This window comes from Trachurus japonicus, chromosome 6, assembly GCF_045865225.1.
Source record: "Trachurus japonicus isolate A0001 chromosome 6, Traja_1.0".
In the NCBI taxonomy this organism is placed as follows: Eukaryota; Metazoa; Chordata; class Actinopteri; order Carangiformes; family Carangidae; genus Trachurus; species Trachurus japonicus.
The window spans coordinates 7,863,902-7,890,044 of NC_140912.1; the positions used below are offsets into that span (position 1 = coordinate 7,863,902).

The 26,143-nt window shown below is 41.8% G+C and overlaps 1 protein-coding gene across 1 annotated transcript in view; it reads left to right on the forward strand.

The window, feature by feature from the left end:
* The window catches only part of peak1 (pseudopodium-enriched atypical kinase 1), a 144,976-nt gene that overhangs the window by 98,292 nt on the left and 20,541 nt on the right, over positions 1–26,143 (forward strand). The window contains exons 4-5 of the mRNA XM_085778533.1: positions 12,182–15,675; positions 22,921–23,168. Coding sequence (XP_085634659.1) covers positions 12,320–15,675; positions 22,921–23,168 — 3,604 coding nt within the window. The 5' untranslated portion in view covers positions 12,182–12,319. The remainder of the gene's footprint in view (positions 1–12,181; positions 15,676–22,920; positions 23,169–26,143) is intronic.

A 26,143-nucleotide genomic window follows, 5' to 3' on the forward strand; every position in this document is an offset into this window, starting at 1 on the left:
AATTGAGCGGGCACACCGAGCTCTGGCTCCGAAGCCCACCGGCTCACAGGCAAAACCTCGCTCCATAGTGGTCAGGTTTGGCAGCTGGCGGACCAAAGAGGATGTGATAAAGAGAGCATGGCAGAAAAAGGAGGTGTTCTGCGACAACGTTCGTTTCTATGTCGACCATGACTTTCCCCCTGAAGTGCAAAAGAAACGCGGCGAATACACCGAGGCCAAAAAGATGTTGAAAGCAAAACGAATCAAGTTTCAGACGCCGTATCCTGCAAAGATGCGGATCTTTTATGAAGACGGCACCCGGCTATTCGAGAGCGCTGCGGAGGCTACGAGGGACATGTCGGCGCGAGGGTTTCCAGTTACGGTGGTAAAGACCCCCTCCACACCGGACCAAGAGGAGATCCAGCTCCTGTCTACCTGGCAGGTGGCGAGGGGACGGAGAGACCAGATCGGAAATCAGGAGCCTGCCGCTGCGGTTTCATTGGTTTCTCATTTTAAAGACAGACTCAAGGAGTTCAGAAGACAGCCCTCCCAAGACACTAACTGATCATTGATGGATCATATCTTCGCACTTATCAGATAAGTCTTTTTTGAAACATGTAGCTTGCACTTCATGTAACTTACATTTTACGTGCAGAAGTCTGCCATAACTTTGCTTCACCTGGCCCAGACCCATGTCTGATCACAGTCTATACTTCTATTTTTTTATTGTTTAATCAGATGAACGGGGCTTATTAGGCGAGTCATCCTCGATTTGCTCCTTTTCTTTTCTTTTACTTTATTTGGACACTGGCTGAAGCGCGGCCACATCTCAGGGCCCCACCGCTGCGACGTGGGACGTTCCCTTACGAGGGCTTTGACTTTACAAGGTCCCGCAGGGCTTCTTTGAAGCGAGCCCCAGCATCGGAAGCAACGGTTCTGAACTGCTCCGGTGATGTTTTGTTTCAGACTGTTCTATACTGTTCTTTGTTTGTGTTCGTCGGGAAAGATAGGTTTAGTAACGTTATACGTACGTCCAGGTATCCCAGGAGAGATTTGTGGGTGTGTTACAGTAAATGTGGACCACAGTGATAGATAATGAACAGGCAAACCCTTAAAGTGATCTCATTTAATGTGAATGGGATCTTAAATCCAGCTAAGAGGAGGCAGATACTAACAAAAATGAAAAGGGAGAATGCGCAGATTGTGCTATTACAAGAGACGCACCTCACCCCACTGGAGCACGAAAAACTTAAAAGAATGGGTTTTTCAAGGGTATACTACTCATCTTATAAATCAGGTCACAGGAGGGGTGTAGCAACCTTGATTTCACAACAAATACCATTTGAACAGGTCTCAGAGACATCTGACAAGGAAGGGAGATATGTAGTAGTCACAGGGAAAATACATGATGTAATTATAACAATTTGTAATGTTTATGCTCCCCCTGGAAGTAATTTTGCTTTTTATAGAAACATATTTGATTTGATGATGAAGGACACAGGGGTTGTCATATGTGGAGGTGATTTTAATATCCGTCTCAATCCAAAACAGGATTCATCCAAAAACCCAGCTACTACGCTGTTACATAGGAAAATTAATGCCTTAATAACAGAGCTTGGCATTTTGGATTTGTGGAGAGACTTCTATCCATCCGGCCGTGACTATACTTTTTATTCACATCCACATGATGCTTATTCCAGAATAGATTATTTTTTTATATTAAAGAGAGACCGTCATCGAATTCGCGATTGTGATATTGGATGCATTGATCTATCTGACCATGCCCCCCTCTCCTGCACTGTAGATATTATTGATAACCCGGGTAGAACTTTGTGGAGGTTGAATACAAGTATCCTAAATAATCCGAGATTTAAAACCCAAATGAGAGAGGAAATAAAAAGATTTCTCGAGGAAAATGATAACGGCGAGGTTGATTCAGCTACAGTATGGGATACTTTAAAAGCTGTTATTAGAGGGAGAATAATATCATTCTGTGCCTATGAAAAGAAACAAAAACAATTAAGATTGATAGATCTTAATAAAGAACTGAAAAATCTTGAGACACAACATAAAAGAGAACAAAAACCAGAAATACTAACTAAAATAAAAGCAGTTAGAAACGAAATAAATCTAATATATACACAGGAAATTGAAAAAAAGATGTTATTCACGAGACAAACTTATTATGAGTCTGGAGCAAAATCACTTAAAATCCTGGCAAGAAAACTGCAAAAGCAACGAGCAGACAACACGATATACAAAATAAGGGATATAGACTCTAACACTATACAGTACAAACAAGAAGAAATACAAAGAACTTTCAGAGAATATTATAAGCGCTTGTATACACAACCCCAATTAGAAGGTGATCAGCAAATTGATGACTTTTTAAAATCTCTCAATTTACCATCTATATCTCAAGAACAAAACGAAATATTAACGGCCCCTATAACTGAGATAGAGCTAACTAAGGCCATCTCCACCCTAAAATCAAACAAATCACCTGGCCCGGACGGCTACTGCTCAGAGTGGTACAAGGCATTTAAAGCTGAGCTAACGCCAATTCTTCTCCGAGCTTGTAATACCACATTAACAGATGCTAAAATGCCCCCATCTTGGAATGAGGCGGTGATTTCCGTTATTCCTAAGGAGGGAAAAAATAAATTAGAGTGCGGTTCATACAGACCCATCTCGGTGTTGAATGTTGACTACAAACTTTATGCAACCGTCCTCGCCAGAAGACTGGACAAAGTTCTTCCTCAGCTTATACACAACGATCAGACCGGATTTATCTCACAAAGACAGACTCACGATAACATTAGGCGATCATTACATGTATTACATCATATCCAAAAGAATAATATTGAAGCCTGCTTAGTTAGTATAGATGCCGAGAAGGCCTTTGACTCGGTAAGTTGGCCTTTCTTATACAAAGTTTTAGAAAGATTTGGCTTGGACAACATTTTTATTGGAGGGATCCGTACATTATATAACAAACCATCGGCTCGGATAAAAATAAATGGATACCTTTCCGATACCATTACACTGGAACGGGGCTCGAGACAGGGATGTCCAATTTCACCCCTGTTATTTGCACTTTATATAGAGCCCCTAGCCTTGTGGATAAGACAGACTCAGAATATTAAAGGCATTTGCATTAACGGAGAAGACCACAAGGTGGCGCTATACGCCGATGACGTGTTGGTTTATTTAAGTAACCCTCCTAATTCACTCCCCAAACTAATGACCGTCCTAGAAAAATTTGGTAATTACTCAGGATATAAATTAAATATACAAAAGACACAAATTTTGACCATTAACTATCAACCCACAAAGCAACTTAGAGAGAAATTTCACATTGACTGGGATCAAAAGTCGTTAAAATATCTCGGAATAAACCTGCCGAAAAGAATTCAAACACTGGCAGAGATAAATTATGGCCCCCTCTTTACGAAAATTAAAGACGACATACACAGATGGAACTCAATTTCTTTTCTTAGTCTTAGTCACAGAATTGACTCTGTAAGAATGAATATTCTCCCACGATATCTCTACTTATTTCAGGCACTCCCTGTAGAAATTTCCCCAAAACAATTTTCTGAACTGAATAAGATTATTTCCAGATTTATTTGGCAGGGTAAAAAACCCAGGGTTAGATTTAAGACATTACAACTCCCAAAAGAGCAAGGGGGAATGTCACTACCTAATTTTAAAGATTATTTTTATGCAGCTCAGATTAGACCCCTAATTAATTTGTGTAACCCATCCTTTCAAGCTAGATGGAAAGATATAGAACTCTCAAGTCTAGTTGATCCCCCAATACAAGCAGCACTACCTCACAAACATTTGGGAGGACTTGTAGATAAGATACAGAACCCATGGATCAAAGTGCAGTTAAAAATCTGGAATATGATAAAAGATGAGTACAAATTAAGTAACAAATTACAAATAATTCAATGGTGTGCTTACGATCCGGAGTTTAAGGCTAACGCAATAGATAAAGGATTTAAATCATGGATTTCGAAAGGGATAACGACATACTATTCTCTTACAGAAAAGGGACAATTTAAAAGCTTTGATAGGTTGAAGGAAGACTATAACCTGGACAGAACTGAATTCTTTAGGTTCCTCCAGGTACGTAGTCGTTTTGAAAATATCAGAAAGGAAACAGACCTTAATGACCCCATATCAAAAATTTTTACTGATGCTTATCAAAAAAAATCAAACAAGGGTGTCATCTCCAGAATTTATAAAGGCCTATTGTCTAAAAAGTCCCACAATACAGATTATGTTAGGAAAAAATGGGAGAGAGAGGGTAGTCTGTTAATATCTGAAGAGGATTGGCTCAACATTTGCCAATCCCAGTGGAAATGCACCAGCTCTCATTCATGGCGAGAGTTCGGTTGGAAGTGTATGATCCGTTTCTTTATTACACCTAAACAAAAGGCACATTTTACTGGAGGGGAAGCTACGTGCTGGAGGCAATGTGGACACCGGGAAGCCAATCACTGGCATATTTTTTGGGAATGCCCAGTGGTTAAATCCTTCTGGGCAGAGCTTCATAAAGTATTAAGTGGTCTATTTAACACTAATTTGCCTATGCAGTTTTCCACATTATTTTTAGGAAATTTTGATTTACAGGTCAGGAAAGCTGATGAATACTTATTTGATATTTTGATAACCGCTGGTAAAAAAGCAGTTACAAGACATTGGTTGGTCCCCGATCCACCCACAATACAGGAGTGGATAAGTATCGTAAATGACATTTACCTTATGGAAAGGATTACCCTCTCCCTCCGCCTTCAAAAAATCATATTTACTAAAAGGTGGGCCAAGTGGGTTAAATATGCCGGTCTTGAACAGACAGAAGTACGGAATGGGTGACCTTGCAATGCTGTTTTTTTCTTTCCTTATTATTTTATTTTATTTTTATTTTTTTTTATTTTTTTTTATTGTTTTGTTGGAATTTAGGATTAATCTGTACCACTCATACTTTACTTCAAAACTGCCTGGTAGACATTTCTTTATTTGCTCTTTTATGTAGGCCTATCTCTCCCAGTTTGTTCAAAGTTTTTAGATGTAATTCATTTACCTTTGTGTACTTTGTTTATTGTTTTATACACACATAAAAAAAAAAAAAAATGTAATTGTGAGTGGCAGAAGTAACATTGTATGTTCCTTGAAAGTAATTACTGTATTGTAAAGCTCTCACAAAATAAAAATAAAAAATGTCAAAAAAAAAAATCTCATTCACACACACACTCACTCATTGGGGGCAGCAACCAAGCCGCCTCACCAAACGGAGAAAGGATGTGGAGGGGCTACGGACTCACAGTGACAATACCTACTGAGTGAATATGTGAAGTGTGTGTTTGTGTGTGTGTGTGTGTGTGTGTGTTTGCTGGTCTGGGCTTGTTTAAAATGCATCCTATGATTATTTGTGTACCCCCCCCCCCCCGTTCTAGTTTTCTGTTTTGGTGGTGGTGGGTTTTTGAAGTGAAACCCTCACGGTCATTTGTTGAAGTATCATCTGAGGTGCAGGATGGACATGAGGGAGGCAGATGCAAAAGAGCAAAAGTGAGAGGATGCCTGAAGAAAAACAGGCTGGATGAATAAGTGTGTGAGTGGGTACAGACAAGGGGAAGGAGAGAGAGAGAGAGAGAGCAGAGAGAGGGAGAGTGGGAAATTTTGAGCTGGAGGGGAAAAGACAAACAACAAAGACAAACTTTGAGAAGAAGAGAAAGGAGTGGGAAGAAACAAAGGGAAGAGCTTCAGCACAGTAAATGGAGAGAAAGTCTGAAGTGTGAGAGGAGGTAAACAACGAGGAACACACACACGCAACCTCTGCAGCCAGGCATCTGTGACCTGACCTCTCACCCCCCAGCTCAGTTTATGTCCATGTTAATGTCTGTTTCCTGTCAGCAGTCGGACACAGACACACTGTTGTTGGATGCTGTTTGGATCCAACACTCAGACACACACACACTTTTACAATCCCATACTGTAAATCTTGAGTAGTTTGAGTTAAAAAAATTGTAATCACTTCATTTTGGTTCTGTGATTTTGAATCAGATCTTTAGATTCTGATTCACTAAGATTTTAAATGATTAGTGATTAATGATAAGTTTATTTGATTGTTATATCCAATAATTATCCAAAAATGAATTCCAAATAACTGAGAAACTCAGAGAAACTTGTTTGCAAAGCAGAGAACAGTATGTTGACACATGTAACTGGCCATTTACAAAGCACAATAACTGCCGCACAGTGGGACACAGTGTTATGTGGAGTGACATACAATAGGCTTAAGATTTTTCTATGACTCATATCCACACTTATACTTAACTGATCCACAGTCTGTGACTCGTTTCCAGCTTAAGCTGCCAGTTTAAATATCTGCTTTCATATAACATTTTCCTCACTGAAGATGTCCTACTCTTAACTTGACGTGAACCAAATTGTCTGCTGAGCAGAGCTAAGGACAAGTCTGGGTGCAAAACACAAATGTTCAACTAAAACTTCACTACTTTCACTTTAATAGAAATGTGGGAGTCACAATAGACGTCACAGTGTTGATTGTTTCCTGAGCACAAATCAGTGATATCACCTAGGATATAAAGTTTTATAGAGAGGAGTCATCGGTCGTCATACATAGACGATCCATTGGAATGATTAACACTAATGCAAGTCAGTGATAAACAAAAACAAGACTGAGGAGACAAGCTCAGCAGACAACAATAAAAATATTTCACCGGTGACGACATTGCTTGTTGTTTTTATGCATTGAGAGGCTTAGAGGAATCTGAAGTTTATTCCCAGTATGGAAGGTGGTTTGTGGTTTATGCCTGCTCCCTGTGGCCAGTGTGTTACTGCTGCTTCATGTATCTATCTAATCTAATCTAATCTAATAAAATATATGGACACTGTGGACATGTGACTGAATCAGTGTGGCACTTTCAGTATCAGTGTTATAGAACAATCCCAAACACCCGAGGAGGGAAACAATCTTCATAATGTTGTGGGCGTGTGTTTGGTGGAACATTCTTTTTTTTTTTGTCATGTTTATGCAACATTTCTGTATAGTAATTCTGAAAATGAAGGCCTTGTACTGAAACCAATTTGTATTGTAATTCATCACATTTCAACTGTGCGTTGTTGTGTAATATCATTATGTAATGAAAGTAACACAAAAATAGCAGTTCATTATTTGGCTGATGGCCATGAGTAGGAACACTTCCACACTGCAGCCCCAGTTAGAATCATTTTCATCTTCACAACACAAACGACAAAGACGATTACATAAGAATCGGGGAGCGCTTGTTTCAAAGAGCACACCCCCCCCTTCCCCTCCTTTCTGTACAGTCTCTGGAGTTATCATAATTTAATGATATGCCCCGCACTGTGAGCTGACTGAACTAAAAATATTGGGCTGGCTGCTTTAGGAGAGGGACTGTGGGGCAGATGGGATTGTCGCCGTCCCTAAGGCATATCTGTCATCCCAGATTAAATGTTGTGGCGTCTTGTCAGTAACAACATGGCACTGCTTTTGTGCCTTTGGCTTAATGAGAAGCTGAAATGTGAATTTGTTTTGCTAGCTGGTGGACACTGTGTCATATCAGCCCCCACTGTGGAGGGAAAAGAAGAATGAAAAAACAGAATTTAAATGTTTGGCCGAGAGAAAATGCTGTCACATCCACCACTGTTGGGATTTCTGTTGGTTCTAAGGCATGCAACGCGTGGCATGTTGTGGATATCGGGATTTGGAGACATGATCAGAAACACAAAACCGTGAAGAACTGAATTATCTTATTAGAATGCAGCCCGGGAGCTGTTTTCCATATTTCCATCCCTCCGCTTTGAAGAAAATAAACACAAAGAAGGAGGGCTTTATCTTGATTTTCCAAAGCAAAGCGCTCCCTCTGCCATTCCCCCTTCTGCTGTCTGTCAATGAAGAAATAATCTAGTTACAAAGGCAGTGTGAGTGACGCGCAACAGCGATTCAGCGTTTTTTCCTCAATGTGCAAAAAACGTCCATGTTAATACCTCATGCTTTATGCCTTGCTCTGCCGTCCAGTTCTTTGTGCAACAGCTGCCTCACAGCTGTGAAAAACAAAGTCTTAAATTTGTCTTGTTTTGTTTCAAGGAGGATTGTGGATGATGTTGTTAGAAATGATAAATAAATTACTTGACATCAGCTGTTAATTCCACAGACACATATTGAACTTTTCTCAGACTTGGTTGTTTGTGCAGCGCCTCAGATATTCACAACGCTTACGTGTCACGGCGCCGGTAGGTTTTTAAATAATATTGTTTGAATTGCTGTCTCCGTTTCCTGTGAGGACGCAGCGCCCATTACAGTTTGGTGAGCAAAGTTTGATTCAGGAGTTCCTGCTTTATTGTGTGCAGCCCTGGGCAGGGGATTGTCATGGTAACATCCTTCCGTACAGGATCTGACCCTCATGACCTTGTTGGATGGATGAGAAATCTGATTCACCCACCCTGTCAATATCATTCCTGCTGTACGGTGACTCATACTCCCAGCTTTTATTTGATGAAACTCAGGCTTTGTCGCTCATAAAAGCTCTGAATCACCTCGCATTCTGTTGTATGTTGTTTTGTTAATAAGTTATAGCAGCGGTGAAGAGAGTCAGCCTCTTCCGGGAGTCAGTGTGAAGTCTTAGTGAGGTTTTCATTTGTTTATTTTGATTCATTAAGGTCCAAAGTCGAAGATTGAGTAACTTCCTCAATCCAAGATATCCCACTCTAACGTGTGCGGGTCATCTCTTCTGAAGTGCAGTCTATCCACTGATGTATTCAGGCCAAGCATTGTGTAATAATCCTTTGGCAGGCTTTACATGTCAAACAGAGCCGAATGAGCTATCTCATCCCAGCCAATGGATGAAATATTGCATTAGCAAAAATCACTTTATCAGTTTTGGTTGGCTGAGGCAGAGAGTTCTCAACCATTACAAGATCTCCATGGAAGAAAAGCAGATTTCTCACAGCAGCCAGAATCACAGGCAAGAGCAGATGCTGGTCTGTAACAAGCTTAAATTCCAGTTATTTTTCTCAGGGTTGAGATCCACATCTTTTTAAGTCTGGTACAACAGCAGCTACTAATGAACCTGACCAAAAGATATTCTTATTAAAACAAAGACAAAACATCAAATCCTTATATTGAAAAGCTGGAAATGGCAAAGGTTTGGAAAGTTATTAAAACACTTATTTAATGAATAAAATGGTCAGCAATTAATTTTCTGGCACAGGAAATTAATTAATGAACTGTTCAGTGCCACTGTAGATAATTACCAACTCCTACACAAGCTTCCCCCCCATTTGATTCTAATCAAGTTGTCAAGAGAATAGGTACGCCTTCTAGCTTTATAGAAGGAACAATTAACCACAAACTAAAAGACTCTGTCATCTGAAAACCTTACGTCTGTAAAATGTAGAGGCAGGTTTTAAGCATCCTCCAAGCCGTAGTTACTAGAACATAGGGCTGGTAAAATCGCAATTAAAGAAAATGTATACTGATTGATATTGATAGTTTTCTTATACATTTGTGGGGCATTTTATGCTTGATGACCTACAGTACTTTTAATAAACTTTTTATTCAACCACCTTTCTTATATTTTTCTTACATCACTGTTGAAATTATTATAAGCAAAGGGAAATCAACTTAAGTGACCTGATGTCAGTAAAGTCTGATAAATCAATATGTCCTTGCCGGATCCATCCTCCGGCTGGGTCTTGTAGGAACCCAACGACATTGTTCACATGTTGTCGTCATATTAAGATAACGGGGCAGGAGCTTGGTGACAGAGCGTGCCTGGGCCGACGTTTGTGATCGGCTGTAAGGAAATAACGAGTTTAGCATCAAGCGATGTGATGATGAAACGGGAAGGGAAACACTTGTCCACAGGTCTTTCTCTATCAAACTTTTTATTCACCTGTTTTTTATATCGATCATAACGTGTCTATCACTAGATAATAGTCCTACTAGAACGGCCATGGCATCATTAGGTTTAGGCTCCAAAAACACCTCATTAGGTTTAGGAACTAAAAGTAGATCAGGTTCTCCCTCTGCTCTTCTGCAGCCACCAGATGTCACTTTACAACAACATGTATGGGTCATAATAAGTGGATGAATAACTGGCCTATGGGCTAATCTTTCACTGGAGGACATTCTTGTTTTAAATTAAGTCAAGTTTTCTTACTTTGAATATTGTTTTCACATTCGAAGGCACAAAGGTTAATGGAAATAAAATAAGTGTTCTTATTTCCGGTGTAAAGTTTTAGCTACTAATTGGGCTTAAATTGCTTTTTATTAGCTTCTGCATGCCATTTAATTCTGACCTCTTCTCCTTGTCCCCACTCAAGGTTTTCAACATTTTATCTTTTACTTGATGCCTTTTGTGTGAAAATATGATACAGTCCTTGAAGGAACCAGAGCAGGCTTCATTTGTAGAAATAAAGAGCCAGGTTATGTAACATGCAGATTCCTGTGTGATGTTAAACATGCAAGGCGTTCATGGAATGACTTATTTTAATTGGTTATTTGAACAACACAGCACATATTATCCATGGATTTGATGTTAATATCTTCAAAAGCTCATTATAATTGTGAGAGTGTGAACTGGTCAGTTGGGATGAAGTGAATTATAATAATGGATTTTCCTTTGTCTTTCCGCCTCCATTAGATTCATGATTTGCATTGAAGTGGGGCTTGAAGAAATTTAACCAGTGTTTTGAATTTGATCCAATGGAGCTTGGGCTGTGTGATATATTGAAAAAGATTTAAATAGGGCACTTTCGCACTATGTAAAAAAGGATGTGGTTTCCTGATGCTACAAAGAGTGACCTGACTAGCTGAGAAAACAGGATGCATCTGATATGTATGCACTGGTGCAGATAACATGAGTCAATGTTTGTGCCCACCTTTTGAAATGTCAGTCTTTGTTAATTTTCGGTGTATTTTTTAAACTGATTTCTATTGTGTGTAGGAAGATTTACTCATTAAACAAGCTTATAAGTGAAAATCATACAATTTCCATTTCTAACCTGTTTTTTGTATCACATGTGGAGGGAAGTCCCATTCTTTTGTTTGTCTGAAACTGTTTTGCCAATGTACCAGTCGTCATGCACATTCAATTGGGAATTTAAAAAGTGACTAAGAGTAATTACCTGGTAACGTTTGGTCACAAGTTCTTTCCAATAAATGCCAGAAGTCCATGAAACAGATATTTTCAGGTGCATGGATATTACTTGGTAATGCTTCTTCACTTTCTTCTTCAGCAAGTGAAACAGCAGGTGACTGGCAGTTGGCCCAAAAAACTTCTTGTGTAGACTTTATGTTTAGAATAACTGTCTTGCTGAATTGTCTTAAAACTGAAGTGACCATATAAAGAAAGGGCTGCTTGTCCTCCATGGATATAAGCCCTCACGACACCTCCCCCAGTTGTTTAATTTGAAGTCTGTTTCACTCAGATACAGAGCCAAAACTACTAAAAAAAACAACCTCCAACTTCACACCAGATGAACCTGTAAAACTCAAGGCCATTTGTCAGACGTCAGCACATGTGAACTCGGCCGAAGCCCTTTCAATTTCCATTTTCCATGTAACTGCTCTAGTTCATAGGATTTAGTACTTTGAAGTTTTGATTCAGTGACAATATCACTACCTTTATCTGACCTAAGCCTGGCTGAAACAGCCATCTACAACACGGGGCAGCAATTCAGACATAAACTCTCTTAATCCTCTTCACTTCTGCCTCTCTGCTTTTCAATCTTTACTGGTCCAACTGTGGGGTAAGAGGAGACACATCACTGACTCATAGGATAGACTTGCTGCTTAGTAGAGAAAGTTTGCCACCTAATGGAGACAGTGTAGCATTGCCTCCCCACTTCATTCTCTGTCTAGCAAAGTTTATTCACCAATTTCTCTCTGGCTGCCCCCAACATACCATCATTACTTCAGTTTAGCTGTGTGTGAGTTGAGAGTAATTATATAATGGGATCAAATTTTCCTGGATCAAAATACTGGTACTGCATGGTCCTGCAAGTTTCTAAGATAACTTTATAAACACCTTTTGTTCAGTCTGTTATGGTGAACTATGTTGTAACCAGTGAATCAAATAGTGTTCTCATCAAATTTTAAAAATACAATATTATTCATACTTCCCTCTCATGTTTTCTTTTTCAGGTCCAGTATCCCCTGCGTTTGAAGCCTGCATAGTGTTCATCATTGCTGTTCTCCAGCTAGTTCCTGTGGCCTCCTCTATCTTCATGGCGGGGTTTCCTGTCCATTGACCCAGCAGGCTGCCTTACTGGACCAGCAGCCATGTCTGCTTGCAGCACATTCACTGAGCACGTGTGGAAACCAGGCGAGTGCAAGAACTGCTTTAAACCTAAAAGCCTGCACTGTCTGGCTCAGAGTGGTGGAGGGAAGCCTCCCTCTGAGCAGAGGCCTCCAACAACCCAGCAACAGAATCCACTCCTCACTGGGGCCAGAGCCAACCCCAACCTTACCAACTCTCAGAGGGCTGGCAGTGGGTCAGCCCGCTCAGGCCACTTCCGTCCACCGGTGGCTAAGAAGCCAACCATTGCTGTGAAGCCTACTATGATGCTGCCCTGCTCCTCCACAGGGCTGGATTTTGATGGCAACCTGCAACGGCCACCAAATGTAACAGAACAGGGGAAAACATCTGCCTTCACAGTCTGGAACCGTAATGGACTGAATCACAAGAGACCTGGTGGGCCCAGCAACAACAATGAAGGAGAGGACGGCAATGAGGAGATTGAGGGTTATGGACATCTTAGCCCAAGGACCCCTAGTGGAAATAACAACAGTGGACTGGCAGATGTCCTAAAGGAGATTGCTGGTCTAGGCCCTGCCCATAGCCCCACCCCTCTTTCAGGCTCCAAGGACATTTTTTGGGGCCGAATTAGTACTTCATACCAACGGTCCTTGGAAAGAGGTCTTCCAGCCTCAAGCTGTCTGGCCATGGGAAGCAGCGGTAGTGGTGGCGGCACCGCTCAAAAGCGGGTTTCCCTTAGTGACAGCAACGAGATCATTAGTACAGAGGGCGGTCGATTTTGCTACCCAGAGTTTTCTAGTGAAGGGGAAGATGATGATGAAGATGATGATGATGATGATGACGACACTGAAAGGGATGATGATGAAGAACACGAGAGCTGGGATGAAAGTGACGAAGAGCTATTAGCCATGGAGATCCGTATGCGAGGCCAACCACGATTCGCGAATTTCCGTGCTGCCACTTTGTCTCCAGTTCCCTTTGCTGCTGGGAAAAAGTGGAATACTGTGCCACTCCGCAACCGCTCGTTACAGCGTATTTGTGCAGTGGACTACGACGATAGCTACGATGAGATCTTAAATGGATACCCTTCCATGGACTCCAACGGTGTTCTTCTTCCCTACGGGTCTCGTGACATCCAAGGAAGTGGTTTTCTATCAAATTCAGAATCTGCCACCTCTCCAGAATCATCATCGTCACTACCAGAAGATTCTCGAACAACTTCCAGCAGCGGGAGCAGCGCTCTGTGCGCTCTTCGGAATGGCCTGCATTCCCCCACCTCTCCTAAGACGTCTGCCCCCTGCACTTCCCCTCAGAAAAAGGAGCCTGCCCACAGAGCACTAAGTCCACTCAAGATGACTGAAACGCACAAGGCTGTGCTAGCCATCAGGCTAGAAGATCAAGATGGTAGAGAAGGAATGCCAATGCCTCAGGCCCTTCCAGGTCAACCGGTCACCATCAGTTTTAGCCCCACAGAGGAGCAAGCAAAGCCATACCGAGTAGTGAATCTGGAGAAATCGATGATCTGTAAACCTTACACTGTAGTGGACGTGTCAGCATCCATGGCTAACAAAGATGAACAACTGATAGACTCTACTTCAAAACCCAAAAATCTGTCGATGCCTTCCAGCCCCACATCGATCTGTAGCACTCCTTTAGGTCAACCCCTGTCTCCAACGTCCCCAATTTCTCCATCCTCCCCTGCGATGACAAGTTCAGTCCCACCTGTTGCTTCTTCCCGAAAGAAATCGTGGAACATACACTACCAGGAAATGTGGACGTCCAGCACAAGTCCTCGCCAGAAGATACCGAGAGTGGAACTGGGTGTTGGAAGTACTCCCGGCCCCTCCGTTGCTACACAGCATTGTAGCCACAAGTCAGCTCCCACTTCACCCATTGCTGGGCTGTCTTCCTCACGCACTGTACCCGTGAAATCCCCAAACTTATCAGAGATCAAATTCAACAGTTTCAATAATGCAGGTATGCCTCCATTTCCCATCATTATTCGCGATGAGCCAGCCTATGCCCGTAGTTCCAAGAATGCAGTCAAGGTACCTATTGTTATCAATCCCAGTGCATATGACAACCTAGCTGTTTACAAGAGTTTCTTGGGGCTCAGTGGGGAACTCCCACAGCCTAAAGGGGTTGGTAGTCGGGTCACTAGCCATACATATGAGGAAATTGGATCCAGTGAGAGTGTCCAGTCCTCTTCGACAGAGAAAACTATGTCTGGTAGAGGCACATCGGAGAGAGCCTCTTTTGAAGAGACCAAAGCTCTCCCTGAAGTAGTATCAAAAGCGCCAAATTTACAACCTAGAACCACTACAGACCCAAGCACTGTGACAAGCACTGTTATGAGCTCCACAGTTGGAGTCCTCTCCCCCACTACACCAACAAATTCCACTGCCATTTTTTCCATTACTGCAAACCAACCTAAAACCAGCCCTTCTGTCAGTGCTGCAGCACGCACTTGCAAGACAAGTGGAGATGTCACTTGCAGTAAAGATGATGGTACGGACACAGCTTTGTCACCTGGACCAGTGGTTAACCATAGGGAGGAGGCCAGCACTGTACTGTCACAGATTGTTGCTTCCATCCAGCCTCCCCAGTCTCCTCCGGAGTCGCCCCTAGCACAAGCCACAACCCTCAGCACTGAGGAGCTGTATGCCCTTCCACCTGATGCCATGAAGGAGACCCTAACCCGACCCAAGTCTCTCTTTTCCGCAACGGATGGTTGTCTTTCCAAAGCAAAGAAGGACACACCTACAAAAGTTTTGTCCAAATCCCAGAGTGCCTCCGCTGCTGTCCCACTCTCCAGCCCCCGCTCAGAGCCCAATGCTCCCTTCCCCCCTCCTAGATCTACATCTTCCCCATATCATGCTTCTAACATCCTCCAGAGACATTTTGGCAACTGGACCAAGAGCTCTGCCTCCAGTTCCCCTGTACGACCCAGTGAAGGCGAAGGAAGTCCAGGTGGGGAAGGGAGACGCATTTCAGCAGAGAGCTCCAAACCCAAACGCTGGATCTCTTTCAAGAGCTTTTTCCGTCGGCGGAGAGATGAAGACGAGCAGAAAATGGAGAGGGAGAAGGAGAGGGGCAAGCTGGTCGGACTTGATGGAACCGTCATTCACATTCTTCCACCGCCACCGATACAACATCATCACTGGTTCACTGAGGCAAAGCCAGAGGATCCCACCCAAAAGCCAACCATCATCTTCACGTACAAACCAGACGGTGGCAGCACCCCATGTGACGGAGAAGGAGAACTACGAGTAGAGGAGTGCAGAGAAACTTCACAACTCACTCCCGATGAGCGCAAAGAATCCAAACCGTTGACACCCCCCTCTCACGCTGCAATGGATCTCATCAACAAGGATTTCAGGTATTGCCTTTTATTCACTCTATAAGTTGTTCCAGTGACCAAACCTGTAACAGTAGCACCTCATTGTAAAGATTATGCTTAAAACTGGGCTTTATTCAGTCTATAAAATGAGGTAAAACAGAAAATAAGACTCATCAACTTAACCAAAGCATATGCACTCCCAGATAGTTTCAAACATACACTAGTGGATTGGTCTTTGTGTAATCAGTAAGTTAGTGACGAGTAAAAGAAAGTAATCTTATTATCTGCTGCATGTTTTTGTAGTATATCGCTCTCACCCAAGATACATTTATGCTGCTGTTTAAATCTTATTTAAAAAATTAATCTTAGAGGAGCCCATTTCCAATGGTGATTAATAGTTTTTAACTATTTTATTTGACAATAATTTGGGAGAAGTTTGAGATAGTTTGAAGTGCATTAAAGTGAGCATTTCTTTCACAAATTAATTCAAACGTTACTAACAGGTTCTGCCTACATGAGTTGCTGATAATAAATGCTCTTGCATGCAATGGCTGTGTTATCAACACCCATATACAACTCCCCTCAGAGCACTCACTGGGCCCTGGCTTAAAATGAAGATGCTCAACCTTTGCCAACTGCTCCTCCAAAGTACCAGGGGTGGCTTTTTGTTTCTATCGCACAGATCCCTCATCTCTGATTCTAGAGGTGTTTGATCTTAATTTGGCATGTCTGCTCACCCACTTGCCCAGCTGACTGTGTGGGCTACAGACTGTGTGGTCTCTTCCTTAATGTCATCCATTACCTGAACAGCAGGCTCTGCGCTCTGCTCATCTCCCTTCAGGAGTGGACCTCAGCGTGCGCCCACACTGACTCTACTTGTCAGTGTAATTGCTGTGTTCTTGCATAATGAGTTCATTATTTGTCTTTGACCTCTTGTTGCCCATTGTGTTTAATTTCATGAGGTGAATTTCCTGCTGTAGGATGGTGCCACATGGAGATAGCTCAGGTGTTGTTTGATAGTTTCCTGTGTTTTAGATTCTAAGCTTGCTGAATGTGACCAGTTTTTACCTTAATGAAACTATGTTATTCTTTTTTTAAGCCTCTGACTGTAGCCTCTGCACAGTGGGCACCTTCTTTACCCACTGAGCATAACGGCGCCCCAGCTATGTTATTCTTAACCACCGTTTCACTCAAAGAAGATAATCAGTCAAATGAATGTTGCATTGGGTAAACAAAAACTCATTCATCAGGAAAGTCATGGACTTAAAGCACTGCTAATAATGTGAAGCACTAATCACATAAACAACAAGCAGGATTATATTCACCCTGTAAACATTGCCAATCAGTGTGTGTTAATCATTGGTTAAGTGCAGTATTAAAAAAGCTTGCTGTGTGTTGTAACAGGCAAAATACTATGATTTGATCAGCTCAGTGGTGTTAAAATATTAACCTCTGTACTGAAAACTCAACCTAAACCTCATCCCAGTTTCCACATTAGCTGATTCAACAGTGAATCCTCTGATGTACCTGGCTCTGTTGACTGGTTAGTGTCAGTCATTTCCTATCAAACACGTATTTTTTTCACTGCCACTTTGCATGAATGCAAATCTATGATAGGCAAAAAATAATTTAGCATTTCTAACTATCTCTTCCTTACTGTGTTTGAATAAGAAAAAGAACCTGCAATTTGGGAATGGGTTGGGAAGTTGTCATTGACTATCTTGATTTGTTTCACAAATGCCTCCAACACACTGGCGGGGGTAGCAGGAAGAGCGCTCACATCTATGGGTTAGCTCATGCACAACTTGTTCTTCCACTCACCTGATCCTTGACACTTTGATCTCTTCACTGCCCTGCTGTGGCTCCTCTTCTCTTTGTATCCCCCACTCATGTCCATACCTTCCTCTGGTGCTCGGCTTACTTACTCCATTTCATGTATATATATTTTTTTTTTTGTTCTCCTCCATGCCTTCTTTCCACATTTTTCTCCTTTGAGCCCGAAGCACTGTGAACTCTTAAATATTTCACTCCTCCATCCTGTCAAGAGCTCGGCCCCATTCTGTCCTTTTTCTAGCTTCCAAGCTTTTCTCTCTTTCTCAGGCATCAGCTTTCGTCATGTCTGTATGTCCTCTTCCAGAAATTTTGTCATTCAGAATTGGTACAGATATCAAGTATGTGTTAGTTTTGCTATTCATATGAGGATGGATAGGATATTTTGGGGTGTGCGGCAGAATTTGGAGAGTAAGCAGTACATTGATGCCAAATTCCTCAAATCATTAGTCAAAGTAAAGAAGGCAACGCTCAGTTGACACATGTGAATATAAGTATGAAATAATGTCCAGTAAGACAACTTATTGGCTTTTCAACCCCAAGTCTTCATGGTGTGAGCTGTAAAGAGGCAGTATTCCTCATATGTAACAAATGTTTCAACAGTTTGTCCTGAGCAATGATCATCAGGGAACATCTGTCCCGCTGTTCAAATATTGATCAGCCCTTTCCAATAAAATGTGTTCACTTATAAAATTGATTCCAAATATAGCAGAATTTTTTATCATATTTCTAACATTTGTTTTTTCTGACTCATTCATGAAGCAGCTAATTTTTTTAGTCTTTATAGTATGGCACATGTATTTATTCCATAATGATGTAACCCTATGTGGAATCACACCATATGTAATAGCATCACACTCAACACCTCCACACATTCATGGCCCTGCTGTGTACAGCATTCACAGTGGACTAGTCAGTTAGTAAATGATTTGTTCATTGTCACTTTTCTAGGTTACACTTACTGGAACTCCACTCCACTGTTTATTATTCTTACTTCTTCTTCCCATTTTTGGTCTCTGATTTGATGTTAACTTCAAGCTCTGGCAAATTGGTTTGCAAATAGCCCTTGGTGTTAAAGCTTCATTTGGTTTTGAGGGGCAATCCACATAAAGAATGTGGAATGTGACCTCAGTAAATATCTCAAAGTGCTTTGGTAACAGGTGTTAAAGGGAAGGTAAGCATTCCAGACTGTTATTTACTATCACTTCTATCTAGTTGAGGAACTGGATTTTGGGCGAACAAAGCCATATTTGTTACTTAACCCATGTTGGTGTTTAGAATATCTCTTCTGTTGTTGGCAGATAGTAATATTGATTTGTTTTCCCCATGAAACCTAAGTTCCCCCATTGTATTTGACAGTAAGTGAAAGGTTTTGTAAGTGCCTGCACCATCCCTGGGTGAATGTACTAGTGGGTCAGTGATTACAGGTCACTCTGCAGGCCCTCTGTTGTGTTTGGCAGTTGAGGGGTTAACTCCCACGTAACTTTATTGGCTAACAGTAGGCGTGGTCATCAGTGCTGGCAAACACACATTACCTTAGACAGGTAAGAACATTCAAAGAAAGAGGAACAACAAGGAAGGAGCACATGCAGGACTTTCTGACTCCACTACGCTGCAGGCCGTTTTACAACCACTGCACCTAGAATGTGAATTCACCTTCGCCTCGTATCCAAGGTTTCCAGATGGGAAGCTGTGTGAGCAAATACAGTGGGTAAGCTTTGAAACTAGGCCCCTTTCTTTCCTTCATTTGTGGAAAGACCTGTGATCTACCAGGTCATTGGAAGTCTTGTTGACTTAGCAGGAGGAGAGGTTTCTGAGAAGGTACAGATTGACTTTTTGGATTGTTATTGTTAACTTCTTGCAGCAGTACTGTAGTCTGAGGAAGACTGAAATGCACTGAGGTAGCTCCATGCTGTCTCAACAAGTCAGGTCCTGACATTGAAACATGAAGGAGGTATAAAGGTATTTTTTCTGTCGAGAGGCCTTTAAGTAGGATTAAATGTTAGTTCTAATTTGTGTTAGATTAGATGCAGTAATGGCATCAGTTCATATAGATTAAACAGGGAAGAGAAGAAGAGGAACGTGAACTATCAGGTCATTATCAGGTTGTGTTAGCCTGCATAAATCTGCATTCCGTTATAGCACACTGCAGTACCGCTGACAGGATGTTCAGTCTCCGACGCGTCCCTCTGTTTACAGCTTACTTACTTGCTGGTCGTTTTCTAGTTGGCTCACACACAGTGGTGGGCCTTTTTCTACTGTCTGTCTGCTGCCGGCGAACTGCTACAGTAATGCGCTGTGGCAACTTGAAGGCTATTGATCGTCTCTCCTTAAAAGAGACACAAGAGGGCTCGTGTCCTACAAAGACGGATCATAAACATGTCAGATCTGATGCGCTCCTCAGACGCAGCGCCTCGGGGTAGAGACAGACACACGAGCAGCTGGGTGTTTTCCCCAAGTGCTAACGTTTCTATCACGTCATCGCTCAAGTATTGGAATAATATTTGTGTTCCTTATGAAGGGCATTCCCGTGTTACAACAACAATTCCAGAAAGGGCTCTTTGCAGATCTTATTGGATGAATACGACATAATATACAGTTTAGCATTAACTTTGAACTACAGTATGTGAGCAACAGTTTGTGTTTGAAAAGAAAATAATGCGGTGTGTGAATGATGATAGTTATCTGTAAAGAGAAAACTGAAAAAATGTTGGCTCGAGTTTCTGTTTTTATTCAGTCATTAAAACTGTGCTGTGTTGATACTCACCTCCTCCAAGGTCAGGATTGCACTGGCACAACATGTTTTCCTGTCTTATCATTGGCCAAGCCATATCATTAATTGTAGATGGAAATTGCAGTGACGATTAATTTTAAAATGAAATGAAAAGGTCTCTGCATCTTTTAAGTACCCAAAACTCTTATAATCTTGGCACACAAGAAAGTCTTTCTTTTATACTCTTTATGGCTGGTTATAAACAACTGGCTTTATTGTCAGTTTTCGGGGAATTTCAGCTCATTTTATTACATTGTGAACTACATGCTATGAAAAATAACAGAGCTACAGTCCCCAAACCCTCAACAAGATGAGCTCTCTATGAACTCTGTTGTCTCTTGCAGGGACATTTACCGATGATCACATACAGTGAGTCATCATTCATATTAAGTCCAGATAAGCAACATTTAAGCCAAAGGAAATGACACACCTGATTCGGGATAATCCAAACATTACTGCCAACCACCCCCACCTATGACAAAGCTTGAGGCCATGAAAACATCATTTGAACCTTATGCAACCTTTTATCTCTTTGTTCCTTTTACTGTACATTAGTTTTTCTTTCAGTTTTTTTTAAACAGAAGGACAGGAAAGATACAGTAACTAAGATTTAGAATCAAGAGGTAATGCCAGAATAGTAAACAGTGTGCTACCATAGGAGTATTTCAGGTGTAGACCAGATGGCAGGGCCAGCCACTTGCTCAAGTGGCCGATTGCAGGTATTTCGTGCGACAGTGTGGTATGATAGCTGGGATAGTAGAATGTCACCCGACCTGGGTGGTTGCTACCCAGGTGGCCTGAGACTGTAACGTCTCACACAGGTCGGGTTGAAAGACTGTGGCTGATCAGAGGTCAGTAACCAGGCCGCTTTGAGTATCCTATTTACTGTGATCAAAGGGGGACCACTGATCCCAGATGGCTCATGATGAAACACCAGCTGTGGAAGTTTTTTTTTTTTCTTTTTTTTCATCACGGAGACATAGTTACCCAGAAAAATAATCAGGTTGTTGGGAATTCCTGGTGTGTTAAACTTGAGTTAAAAGTGGATCAGAAGGCTTTTTTAAGCCTTTTTGGTCAGCTGCAGCTTCTGTTGGTTCACTACTTCAGCCAACTCTTATGTACTGTATGTATTCTACATAACAAATACATGTTTAGAGCTTGTTACTATATTTAATCTACTGCATCATTTTACCCTCAGTAGATCCACTGGTAACACTTTATAGTAAGTACTATTAAGCATTAATAAATACTGAATTCTTCATTTATAATGCATGAATACTCATTATGTAGTTTATACAGTTAGTGCTTATCAATGATGAGTAAAACATTTTGACTGAGTGTTCATATGTTATAAATGATGAATTCAGTATTTCATGCTTAACTAATGATTAATAGAGTGTACTTATTATAAAGTGTTACCAGTTCATTGGACCTAACAAGGTTTTGAGATGACATTGCACAGTATCAGCTGCTTTGTGTATTGTTATTTTTGCAGTCAATGATAAAAATGAAAAAAATGAAATGAAAACTTTATTTACTTTGAGTTTTACAGAGCAATTATGTAGTGATGCACATCAGCCCTGTGGGGAAATTGTGGTGCTGTCACTTCCTTAAATAGACACATATGTGGCAGATCGTCTCTCCAACAAGCTTCCCTGGCAGTGATGAATCACAGTCTCCTCATAACATCTCCAGGGCTTTCCCACTGTGGTTGGAGTCATTCTCAACTCTCAGTGATAACACACCCTGACTGACTGTAAGATATGACCTACATTTCTAGTGCCCACAACTGAGACGGGCCACTGTCAGTGCATTATGAAGAAATGACCTCCTTAGTGAGGAACCGGTGTATATTCATCCACTATGAAGAGATCCACCACAACAGACACATGACATGCAATAGATCTTTTAGAGGGCAGACATTTTTCATGAATAATAATTTAGTTTTTGCTTTGTTTTCTCATTCTTAAATCTTAAAGCTGTTCCTCAGTACAACTGGAACACTTCATTATTTCAACCCTACAGCTTTACGGACAAAAAAAAAGAAAAAGAAATCAGTTACTAATCACACATAAGTCTGTCGCCATCATCACACCTTTTTCACCAATCTGCTGTGGTAGACACCTCTATAAACACCTCAACTCAGACCCACCCACTGTCACCAAGAGAGCTTCCAAACATATTACCTGCTCTGGCCTTTCAAGCATTTGAAAAAGAAAACATTAGCTTCAGAAGCTGCACCCCCCCAGCCGACCTAATGTGCATGTCTTTGGACTGTGGGAGGAAGCTGGAGAAACCGGAGAGAAGTCATGCAGGAGAGAACGCGCAAACCTCACACGGAAAGGCCCCAGGCCCGGGGATCGAACCCAGAATCTTCCTGCTGTGAGGCAACAGTGCTCCAGTATCAGATACAGTCTGAGATATCAAAAACAGCGTGTTTATCATCTATAAACAGTTTCTACTTCACTTCACTTCACTTTTTTCTGACTTGTTTTGCTGATATTAGCATAAAGAGATTGACGTATAAAACAAGACGGTCTTGTGAATCAATCTCCACTGATTAAGACAGTGGTTAAAATATGAGAAAGGGAAGAAAACAAAACTAATGAGAGCATTAATGGTTCAAGTATTCCACATGTTTCTAACTAACCGAGCTCTGACCCTCTCTCTGTCATGTGCAGCCAGGTGCCGCTCGGTGCCAGCCATGCCCAGGACCGGGAGCTGCCCAGTGCTGCCTTCCCGCCTGCCAGAGTGAATCTGGGGCTGGTGCTCGGGGAGGGCGAAGAGTGCCATGCCAACCAGGTTGCCACACCGGCTTCAGCCAGCGAGGGCAGCGCCAGCCTCGGAGAGCCGGAGGAGGATGGGAACCATTCCCATCAGTCTCACTCTCCGGCTTCCAGCCAGTGCAGCGCCACCTACAGCAACCTGGGTAAGGACGACACGTTGATGACACGTTGATGACACGTTTGACAGTTTTCATTTTTCATCTGAATCTTTTGTCACAGTGAAAATGTGTTGGTCTACCTCTGCAAGAAGGATCAGTTTGCTATAATTTACAATAAACCAAGCCCTAATGTGGTTCAGAAGGTGTCAAATATAAGCTGCTGATTGTGCAAATAATTACACATGATTAAGATCCTGTGTATTTGAGTTGTAAATTGTGTTTTTGTCTGATTTGCATCTTTTCTTAGTGACAGTTTTTTTTCTTTTTTTACCTTCCTCTTGTGTTCGGGTCGTTTTAAATGCATATATAAGTACCACATAGTACATTTGTTTATGCCATCAAGGCTTTTTGGCTTCATCAGGAGACTTTGTCTCTATTTAAACAATATTTAAAATTTCACAAAATTCTAAAATGCTCTGGTTGAAATTATGACATTGTGGTGTTAGGGTCAATTTTGTCCCAGTTATAATGAGTTAAAACATAAATCATAAGTGCAAAACCAACGTTTTCATGGATAAACAAGCCTAACAATGTAACTAAGCGATGAGAAACAAATGGGATGATAAATAATAGTTTTAGTGTGTTTTACAGCTGATTTAAGACTCGGGTCAAAACCGACCCTAACATAAGAGATGGTAGCAGAAAGCTGACAAGAGGAAGGTTACATTGAAGCCAAGGGGTATACTGACAACAAAGGTCCAGGGGCCCACACCAAAAAATAATAAAATCAACATTTCCTTGAATAAGGAAGCCTAACAATGTAACCAAGAAATGAAAAACAAATGAGATGAAAAAAAACCCGAACACAAGAGATGGTAGGGGGGGGCATGCAGGGAAAGGGCCGCTGCATGCAGGATTTGAACCAGGCCCACCTGCAGTACGGACTGTAGCCTCAACACACGGGGCGGCTGCTCTACCAACAGAGCTAAACACCGCCCCCTTAGTGACAGTTCAGATACAACTGAATACACTTTCACTGTTTGAATGGAAAAGGAAACAGCATGTGTATATACAGGTTGTTTAGTGCTATCGTCATAGTAACTGGAGTCAGTGGATCAACATCTCCCAGATGATGTTGTTCTTTCAGTTTCCACATTTCACCTGACTCCTTTCCTCCAGCATCAGCACATCTCCACATGACAGCTCCTGATTTATTCTCTGCTAAAACAGCTGGAGCTCCAAATCTCAACACGTCCTCTTCTTCCTCATGCTGCAACTTGGATCTAGATCCACCTGAAGTAATGAATGTCAGGCGGTGAAATCTTTATCCTGTTGGTAGGAGCTGCTTCTAATTCCCATCGAGGCCATTTGCTTCACCAGCTTCATTACACATGCATACAGTATGTACACACACACACACACCAACAGATGATGATCTGAAGTTTTCCTCAATACAACTGCTTTGTCTCTTTCTCTTGTATCTCACTGCACACTGTCTGCCACTGGTATTACAAAGGTAGAAAGGTAGAAAGGTAGCAGAATGATTTAATTCCACAGGATTCCTGTTTGTTGCAGACAAATCTTTTACAGCAGATAAAAGCAGGAGCACACACACACACACATACACACACAGAGGCTTAGGGACGAACATGTGAATAGACAACCATGGAGAGGAACAAACACATGTGTAAATCCTGTTCAGGTGCATGTATTGTCTCTGAAAGACAAATATATGAAGAACCCTGCTGTTTGTTTCTGTGTTGTGTTATTCTGCTTAGACATGACAACACCTAAAGCAATTATCTGTTGTTGTGGTTTTTTTAATCATTATTTCAAGTAGCTCAAGTTGAACATTTTGGAACTGAACAGCGATGTGCGGATATATTTATATATTTAGTTGCTAATTTGTTTGTTTATTTGAAAGCAAGGCATCCAACTGGCGAGGGAGAAAAGGTTGGCGTGTTTTATTGAAGCTTAATTCCTTAAAAGTGATTATCTCAGCAGCCCATGATAATATCAGACGTAGCTGAAGAAACAAAAGGAGTGTGTTAAATGATCTCCCTCCCTCCTGGTTTTACAATATTGCAGCAGCGTTCCTCTAACGGCGCGGTGACAAAGTTCCTGTTAAAGTCTCTGTTTTGTGACCAGTGTTTGTTTACGTGTCATCGCCGGGGCTTCGCCAGCGTCTCTGTGTCACAGGTCTGGTGGTGATGGAGTGAGGGGGGGGAGGAGGAGGAGGAGGAGGAGGAGGAGGAGGAGGAGGAGGAAGAGAGGTGGGCACAGCTGTCAAACATAGCAGGCCACTTCAAACACAAAGCTTTTCCGTGTGTGGGAAAGGATCTGGTTGTCAGGCAGCAGCTGAGAGAAAAAAGAAAAAGAATCAGCAGAAAGATGAAGTGATGGGTGGAGAGTGGGTTTGTAGAGCGGCGCACTGCGAGGGGCTTCAGCACATTTACACACATGGTTGTATGTTGTTAAAATGCTCCTGGGGAAAAGTGTTTGTGTATCTCTGAAGTGAGAAGGGCTTTTTACATGTGTGTGTGTGTGTGCGTGTGTGTGTGTGTGTGCGTGTGTGTGCGTGTGTGTGTGTGTGTGTGTGTGTGTGTGTGTGTGTGTGTGTGTGTGTGTGTGTGTGTGTGTGTGTGTGTGTGTGTGTGTGTGTGTGTGTGTGTGTGTGTGTGTGTGTGTGTGTGTGTGTGTGTGTGTGTGTGTGTGTGTGTGTGTGTGTGTGTGTAAGGATATATTGTAGATGTGCTAAAAGCTCCTGGATGAATAATTGCAGAATGATTCCACTCTTCTACATGCTGCTAATGAGGAACGAGGCAGGAGTTGAGTGTTTGTGCAGCGTGTCACACTGTGTGTGTGTGTGTGTGTGGCTTTCAAGATTAAAGCGATAGTTCAACATTTTGTCAAATTGGCCCATTGCCATGATCCCTATAGTCTTAGGAGTCGATTCGTTACCTTTAATTGTCGGTGCAAGCTGTTTTTAGAACGGTGGAGCAGAGCTGTGAGCTGCTCAG